Here is a 9,048-nt window from a genome sequence, read left to right on the forward strand (position 1 = left end):
GCCCAGTGCCGACACCACCAAGCCCCGTTTCCTCAGCCACAAAACACGGGATAGCACAAAAACCCGAGGACCAAATTCAGCCGCTGGGGCGGTGACACCGACTCAGGGCTGCTCTGTGGCAGTGCCAGCCCTGGCCCCCGCCCAAAACACCGAGCCGACGTCGTTCCTGCAGCAGTGCTGGCGCACCCGGCCTTAAACGGAGCAGAAAGCGCATGGGGAGAGCCCAAGGGGCACGCCGAGACACGTTAGAGCTTCAGGACAGGGAGGGAAAGGGAGGGCTGTGGGGTTGGGGGTGTTTTACCTCTTGGAAAGGTCCCTTTCGCTTTTCACAAGCCTACATTTTGTTGCTCTTAAATGGCTAAAAGCAGAGTCGCGATTCCCGTCCTCGTAACTCCCCTCTAGTGCTAAAAATGAGCCATTACACGCTGAAATGGAAGAAGAAAAGGGCAACCCGTGAGCTTCAGCCTCTCGGCTCACTCCAGGACTCCACAATCCCGCCAAGGCCGCAGAAGCGGAGCGTGCGAGCCGCCAACGCTGCAGCGACGCCCTCCAAGCGCCGCCGGCGGGAGCTGCCTCGCTGTGCTCCGAGCGCCAACACCGCAGACAAGGCTCAGAGTTGGATGAATCCACGAGCCACCGCTGGCGTTCGCACTCCGGATGGGCTGCGCGTAGTAAACTCCCTCGGCCGAGCGTTTCGCCGCGGGCTGCGCAACACCATCCGCTCTGCGAATAAAGCGAGGCAGCCGCCTCTGAAACGCGGGCTGCCGCGAAGGTGCTTCGGCCTTCCCGGGGAGGGAAGAAGGAAAACCAATGCCTCAAGCAAGGAGTCGAGCACCTCGCGACGGAAACAGGTGTGGTTCGGTTCATTTAAAAGTTTATTCCTTTTATCAAATCTCTTTTCAGAGGATTTTGCTGTACATATAAGATATGAATAAATTACTCAACAGTAAGTTTATTCTGGTCATTCAAATACTCAAAATGGGCTCCGCAAAGTACTAAAACATCCAGGGAACTAAACTAGAAATCATATTATTTTAAAATATGCTAAGAAAAGACTTCATTCATGGGGGGTTGTTTGCTTGGTTTTAACAGGTAACATGGGAGAAAAACCACCTCTTGGGAGTTTTTCTAAATGAAATAACAAATATTAGCCGTTTTAGCTGCGGTTACAACAAATATAACCCTTAGTGGTGGGAATGTCAGTTAAATAACCAGACCAGCTCTCTTCCCTTCGGCATCACACGCTTTTGCGAACAACAAACCAAACGAGGCCACAGAGATTTGGCTAAAGATAAGTGGATCTGGCCAGCAAGGCTGCACATGATTTGCAGTCGTATCGCCTAAACCTAATACCTTAAATAAAAGAAAGACTTCTTTTTTAAAAGTTAAGGCCGGACACAGTCTCTTCTTCCCAGCCAGGAGGGTAAAGTTAATACTTAATTGAAACAGAACTGATACAAACAAGCTGGAAAAAAGAAATAAATGCGGAGTTGGCAGCTTTCACCTGTGCCTGCTCAGAGGAAATACCGCTGCTTCACTCGCCGAGCTCACTGCCAGCTGCACTGCACCGTGCGAGGCTGGGATACTCGGTTCTACAAGTCTGGAGAGCAGCCCGGTACAGCACTGTAGGCCTTGGGTCAGGGGGAGGAGGAAAGAGGGGAGGGGAAAAAAAAAAAAAAACAAAGAGAAACGTACATACACACATCGATCAGGTTTATCCAAAAGCCCTCAGCAGCGCCTCGTGCTGGGCGAGAGATGCTCACTGCTTTTTGTGCGTTCCACACTCAGGGCGTTTTCACCTCTATTGCAAACTCTGACCTGCAAACGAGTTTCCCCTCAGCACGGTTCGAGACATACAGGCCGGTGGAGCTGAGAAGAAAAACACTAACTTAGCCACACTTTAAAAAAAAAAAAGTATCAAAATCGTTCGCATGAGAGGAGCACTGGATTCACTTGGACATGAGTCAGCAGCCATGAGGACGTCTCAAATAAAAAGACAAAAAAAGAACAGAAAAGCCAGGCTTGCTCTTGAAACTCACTGTCTTTTAGAAAGAAAAATTACACTCTCAACGCACAGCAAGTCCAGGAAAGGAGCAAAGTGGGAACTGGAAGTTTATTGAGACTCTGCCTAAGGTTCCAGTGGCGAGGCTATGTCAAAGGAGTAGCACCGGTACCTACAGGACAAGAGCTCCGAGCCTTGCACCAGGCACCTTTCCTGAGGCTGCCGTGGGACTGTCACGTCATACAAAACAGACTCGATGTGAACCTTCCACATTAGCGTTGAGAAGGAGGGAGGGAAAGATTACAGGTGGAGTTTCAGGACCGGTTTGCATTAAACCTTTCTCCTGACAGGCGGGGGAGCGCAGTATCCTCCCACCCACCGAGCAGACCACGTTCTACACGGGGCCTGCTTGATCTCCAGAAGGCCAGGAAAAGGCTGACACAGTAGGTCACCTGGGACAAGAGCCAAAAAGTGGGACAGAGGTGTTAGAATCCGTATTTGGCTTGAGTCTGACGTCGGCTGAGCTTGTTTTCAGACCACGTGTTTTTCAGTTCCAGTTCTCTTTCCTTCGCCTGCAGAAATGGAGAGGATTAACATCAGCGTTGCTGCTTGCTGACTCAGCAGTATCTCACCCTCCTCTGCCCCTGCTGATGGGGATTACAGAGCACTTCAGCGAGAAGCCTTGTTATGGGAGTTAGCACAATTATCTTGACAGAGGCCTGAATTAATTGGGATGCACAGGCATTTCATTCATGCTGAAACGCGGCTTCCCTTGTGCGACGGTCTCAGCAACCGCTTACTAACCACGCGGCAGCAGCGCAGAATTAGGACAGGAAGCAGAGAGTCTCCTAACGCAGACAACCACGCAGGCGCTGGAGCTGGGCGGGAGGGGAAGAGCGAAGCAAAGCAAAAAGCAAGCAAGGAGCTCGGTGCCAACACACCCTCGGGGCCAAGGCGCTGCTGCCACAAGGCTATTTGGGCCGGTGGTGGCCCGGACAGTCCCCGTCAGAGCTGCTGCAGGTCTCACCGGGGGCTCAGGGTGAGGGGAGGACCAGGCTCAGGGACAGCCCCTGGTCCCCAGCTGCTGGCAGAGCAGCTCCACCAGCACCGCCTCGTGCTGCCAAGCATCAAGCCTTGTAACTCTGCCTGCATCAGTTTCCAGGCTAGAGGGAGACCACTCACCTGATGGATCAGGTACGTGATCTGGTGTTTTCTCCTCTGCTGGCCCGTGGGTTGATCTCCTTTTTTCTAGAAAGCAAAAGCAGGCGAACTGTTAAGCCTGGAAAGATACTGACCCAGACAAGACAAGAGCTTGCATAAGCCATTTCAAGAAGCATTTGTTTCATATTAAACAGCTCTGGGCTGAAGCAGTTCCTGGCTGGTCTTTACCACCTGCACACTAGGACTATGTTTTGAGAAGCTTTACCACTCTCATGTGTAATTATTTACACAATACACAACACAAGGGTCCCTGTCCCCCCACCCTGGTGGCTGCACAGCATCCAATACTGCTCCAGCTGTGGCTGAAACGAGAACTGAACAGAGGTCTCCAAAACCCCGGCCAGCACTCCTCCCTTCCTGCCCGTACCTTGCTGAACGATTTCATGGTCTTCTCCTCTGTCAAGGATTTGGTCAGCCACTGCTGGGCTCCGCTCAGCTGATCGTCACCTTTGATATCCACAAAGTTGATCTCTTCCCTCCCGCGATTCCGCTTGCCTTGCAGACGCTTGAACTGAAAGGAGAACAGAAGCAACCGGAGTTACACTGGCACGTTATGCACCAACGCTAACCTGAAACAAGTGAAGGTAGATGGGGTCTGATCCTTAGCTCCCCGAGCCTGGGACCAGCCACATCAACAAGCGTTTTTCCAGCCAGGATTTTTTCCTTCAGGGAAGTTCTGCTTTGCCATGGATCAGAGCATCTTCAAACCACTTAGCATGAAGGTTATAATCTCATTTTCCTATGCAGAAGGGAAGACAGAATTTGCTCTTGCTTTCAGTCTTGCTCAGAAGACCCTCAGACTCCTAGGTCTCTCATTTTAAGTGCTAGGGAGGCACCTGAAGTTTTGCTGCTAACACATCCATCTCCCATAACACAAATCCACCTCCAAAGCACAGAGGTCCCTCGAAGAAGTGAGCACCAGACAGGCCACTGTCTTCTGCAGCACTGACCGGCTCAGCTAACCAGGCTGGCAGTTTCTAAATTAGATCAGCACTGGAAAAGGGTTTTTTAAAACCGTTTTTTGAGCATTTGAAATAAGTGCCAGAGGATGTACTGTGAAGGTATCTGAACGGTAGCTCATCTGCACCTCAGTAAGCAACATCTTCCCTCCATGCTCCTTGCCTGCCCTAGACAGCCTTCACGAGAACAAGACTGGGCTCAGTGGAAATAACAAACATCGCCTACTTATAAAGCAAGTGAACCCGTCTGGAGCAGGAGCCCAGGAGAATTGCTGGAAGGACACCGCATGCGTCCACAACACAGCACTAGGCCCCACGGAACAACCACCCGGTCCAGCTCAGCACGAAGCACAGGTCATGCTGCTGGTGCAGGACCATGGCTGCCAAGTGGGTCCTATGTTCAAACAGAGCTTAAACGCAAACTCCACAGCGGGAGAGATAATAAAGTGCCAACCGCTTCGTCATCTATGAAGGAGGAGTCGGTGCTCATCTCCTGCGGCGGTGCCTGGGCTGGTTCCATCTCCTGGTAGTACCCGCCACTGTAGTAATCCTGTCAGCAAAAGGAAAACCAGTTTGTCACGAGAGTGAAGCAAGATCGATCCCGGAGCAACCGAATACAGAGGCCCCAAGACGGAGCGCTGAATCGCGTACCTCGCCCCGTGAGCAGCTGCTGTTTCACCTAGAGGTGTTTCTCTCAGCCTCTGCAGAGTACAGTACGTTACGCAGGTACCTCCTCCCAAGGCTGACCAAAGTAGTCATTAATCACATCTCATTACTCTGGCACCACTGAAGAGTACAGGGCATTTTTTCCAGAGGTGCTCAACAACAAATACTTTGCTGAATTACTAGAAAGAACCTGGATTCAGACACCAGCTCTGGCGAGCCCCGATTCTGCACCCTGACAACAACAGGGGCAGTTGCACAGGGGCATTTTGAAATGAGTGCAGCGATTAAACATTTATCCAGCAAAAAGCATCTATGGCTCTTGTGCCAGAAGAATTCCGTTGTGCTAAGTGCTGTGGATCTCTGCTCTTTGTCCCAGCTAGCTCAGACGGGTTAGATTCCCACAAGGCACAGCCTGCTCCAGTAAGTCATTTGGAGCACCTCGTCTTAGATGCCTTTTTAGAGCAGCACCATCAAGCCATCAGCACACTGTCACCAGTCAGGGCACCCACCTGATAATATGCACCAGCCACGCCGGCCTCGCTGTAGGCAGAGAACTGGCTGTACGGCTGGCTGCCGTAGTCTTCTCCAGGTTTGGGCGCCCAGCTGTGCTGAGCACTGCTGGAGCCCGCGCCCGTCTTGAACTCCAGAGGGGCGTTAGCAGCAGCGTCCTGGAATTGGGGCTCTGTCTCTGTCCCAGGCGGTGGGTCCTCTGACACCACCGTGCCAGAGTACATGTACGTCTCGGCACCCACGACGCTGGGCTCGCTCCTGTCAGACAAGGAGAAGTAGTTCTCTGGCTCGACCTCTTCATCGCTGTCGTCCTCTTCCTGCGTGATCTGCTTGGTTACCTGCAGGGCAGCGCTCTTGGCAGCAGCTTTGATAGCAGATGGAGAAGGAGTTGTGGGCACCGCTGGCTTGGACAGAGGTTTTGTTTTGGAGGAAGAGGTCGGGGCTTTAGCAGGCTTTGAGTCAGAGGCGTTTTCTCCTCCTTTCCTCGAGAAAGCGTAGGGCAAAAGTAACCGACTGGTCTCTTTCACCGTCAAGTTTTTGGGTTGAGGAAGCAAAGCGGACAAGCCAGAGCCCTCGCCGCGTCCCTGGTGTTTCATGAAGGGCAAATAGTTCACAGAAATAAAGAGAAATGCATGAGACTGTTTTCATTTTCCTGACTCCCTGCCAATTATCTCCTCCAATTCTAACAACATTCATGGGTTTCCCATTGCTTAGCACAATCGTTTGTTACTTCGAAGACGCTGCAGGGCTTTCTTGCACAAAAGGCCAGTGGGACTTTTAAGGAAAATGTGGCAAATATCTGCCAACTTCTCAAATTAATGCCTATTTTTTTGAGATTTAAATTTATGAAATTGTGCGCGCGCCCCCCCCCAAATAAAGGACTTGACATCCCAGGGGATTTCAGGAATTTTATACACTAAAAGCCACACACGAAACAGAGTGGCTGATTTACACTAGTGGAAGCCCAAGGTCTGTCACAGTCAGATGTTTCTTTCCCGTGAAACTTGTTTAATTGAATATCCTACGTATTTACCTGAAGAGTATTTTTCTTCTTTGCTGGTTCATCTTCCTCTGAATCTGACTGAGAAAGAAAAACAGAGCTTAGCACAAATTGAGATATTAAAATAAAAAGAAAAAAAGTCCACCCACTATGCAATTTATTAATTTTCAGTTTGAACCAGTCAAAGAATCACCATAATGCGGATCTGGATTTATAATCTGCCAAGAGTCGGGCTAAAAAGCAACAGTGGGATGCGGTCAAGCTCTTTTTCAGAGTCCTGCTGATGCATCTGTGTCAGGGCAAAGAGAGATAAAAGCCTGCCCTGGTTACTACTACCAGAGATAAATAAACTGCCCACAGTGAAAGCAAGACCACAGTACTTGCTGCTATATTTAGAGATAGCTGTGTCTGCCACAGTCCGGGCAGAGGCAGAAAAATAAGCAGCGTTCCACTGTAGAACCTGAAGCTTTCTGCAAACAAGTCAGCATCGCCTCTTAACAACCTCGTTAAGAGCAATCCATCCGCAGCCAAATTATAGTCTCCCACTTGAGCTCATTTATGCAACTTACGGAACAAAAATAAAACCCAACAACAACAGAAAAAAGGAATCCACTAACCTAAAATTCCAAATTTTCAAGGCAGCTTTTTAATGCTGCTCTAAAGCATAAAGAACCTCAATTTCTACGTATTTGGCTCCTGCCCAAAATTAGCATTGATAGCCAACAGCTCAAACTTTTTTTTTTGATAAATCACAGGAAAACAAACCTAAAGCAAGGCAAAGAACACAAGCTGCACGGCATAATGTCAGCGTCCTCTTTCAAAGTAAGAAACAACGTTACATTAATAGAGGGGAAACACAAAACCACACAAAGCAAGGGTGTAAAAATTCACTGTGGGGGATTAACAGGGAATTGTTCACAATAACGCTGGAGTTGTTAAATATCCATTTAAAATTTGAGTAGAAAGTCTGGTCGTCTCTGGCATCAGAAAAGGCCCTTAACATCTTTATCGTTTTATAGCTTTGCAGAGCACTTTAAAGAGATTACAGGAAACAAGGTCTTCTGCCAGTTTACTATCTAAATTATAAAACAGGACAAAGAACATGCATAAATAAAAGCAAGACAAGAGTTGCCATAAAACCTGTGTGTTGCATTTGGGAGAGAGGAGATAAAGCAGACTGCCTGGGAGCATCTCCACAGGTGCAAACAAAAGGGACGGGAGGTATTTTAAGGAGAAAGAGGGAACGAGCAAGGACATCAGTCACAGGCCAAGGGACTTCCAGGAATCCTGAACAGGAATCGCTCAGATCAGCTCTGGTTTTAAGGGACTTTTTCTCCCTTCAGCGCTCATTCACTCGCTTGACACTGACGACCTGCGATATTTCTCTTCAAAGCCAATACACTGGAGTACTGGGGCGATAAACGGGAGGAACAAATCTCCTTTCATCTGAGTTTACTGCAGTAACTGTACAACCAGCGAGGGAGGAAAGAGCTCTAATACTTGTTTTATTACGAAGCGCCTGTTCCAAAGCGCTGCAAGAAAAGTGAGTAAGCAAAAAGCGGGTATGAGAGAAGAGGATATCCCTCATCCGTTTGCCTAAAAGAGGAACCCGTACATCCCGCCGCCTGTGCGCTTCTGCCGTGTTTGGGAGCTGTGGAACAAGGAACTCTGGCTCTGGGATTTGCCAAACTGGGCTGGTTATTGGTGAGCAGCAGAGTGTGGTTCAGGGATGGCTGGGAAGTCCACGTCCTCTCAGTCGCTCTCCACATGCCCCTGCAGAGTGCTCTTCCAGCAAAGCGGGATGCGCTGACTTCGTTTCAGCTCCCCCAGGCCCAAGATGCTGGCAGACCACATTAATTGACGCCGTTTCTAAATCCATACAGTCAAAGCTCTTCCTCGAGGTACCTGTCCCCATGGAAATGACCACAAGCTCCACAGATCAGCCCTGCCTACAGCCAGAGGCACTCATGTCTCACCAGAACCAGCGACCAAGGCCAGACACAGCCGCAGCCACATGACCATACCTCCATGCCACAAAAGTACCGTCCCAGAGTGAAAGAGCAGGGGGAAAGAAGGAAAGATGATGAATAGGGACACCCAGGAAAAAAAAAAGGGGTGCAGGGACCTGCCTTTCCTTGCTCATGCCACAGGCTGTCTGGATTCAGTGCTCAGGAGGCCCTGTAAGGCACAGGGCACTGCAAACACGAAAAAGCACAAGCTAAGAGGAAAATGATTACATAAAGGTCTAGAGGATGCCTGAAGCCTTCAGATAAATAAACAATAAATCGACAGGAACATCTATCGACTGCACAGCAAACAAAAGGAGAGACTTTTTTTGGGCTACCCCCAAGCAAGGCCATGCAGCTCCACATCATCAACTTGTTAACTTCAGTAATAAATAAGAGTGCAGATAATCTGGGTTTTGCTGTATTATCATTATAAATAAGGTTTCTATATCAGTTTAATTCTGCAAAGCGCTTTAGGATTAGGGCTGGCAGCCGGGACAAATCTCCCTGTAGATGCCACAACAATAGCACCAGGCAAGGTTTTGGTACCTTGCTATGATGGTACCTATGCTATGATGGGAGAGAGTGAGGCAAGAGAGACTGTGCTTCATGGGCAAACAAATCCACAGGGGGATTCCTCCAGAGAGAGGGTTTCACGCACGAAGGTGCTCCTTCTCGGAAGAG

General features: G+C 49.4%; 1 protein-coding gene across 1 annotated transcript in view; it reads right to left on the reverse strand.

Annotated features, from left to right (window-relative positions):
- Positions 1 to 2,487: 2,487 nt before the first annotated feature.
- The window catches only part of PRCC (papillary renal cell carcinoma (translocation-associated)), a gene marked incomplete at its 5' end in the record, with an annotated part of 6,826 nt that continues 265 nt past the window's right edge, over positions 2,488 to 9,048 (reverse strand). Inside the window, 6 exons of the mRNA XM_010293627.1 lie at positions 2,488 to 2,574; positions 3,185 to 3,250; positions 3,591 to 3,734; positions 4,637 to 4,732; positions 5,358 to 5,942; positions 6,392 to 6,439. Of these exons, the coding sequence (XP_010291929.1) occupies positions 2,488 to 2,574; positions 3,185 to 3,250; positions 3,591 to 3,734; positions 4,637 to 4,732; positions 5,358 to 5,942; positions 6,392 to 6,439 (1,026 nt within the window). The remainder of the gene's footprint in view (positions 2,575 to 3,184; positions 3,251 to 3,590; positions 3,735 to 4,636; positions 4,733 to 5,357; positions 5,943 to 6,391; positions 6,440 to 9,048) is intronic.

The sequence above is a fragment of the Phaethon lepturus genome, unplaced genomic scaffold, assembly GCF_000687285.1.
Source record: "Phaethon lepturus isolate BGI_N335 unplaced genomic scaffold, ASM68728v1 scaffold36550, whole genome shotgun sequence".
Lineage (NCBI taxonomy): Eukaryota > Metazoa > Chordata > Aves > Phaethontiformes > Phaethontidae > Phaethon > Phaethon lepturus.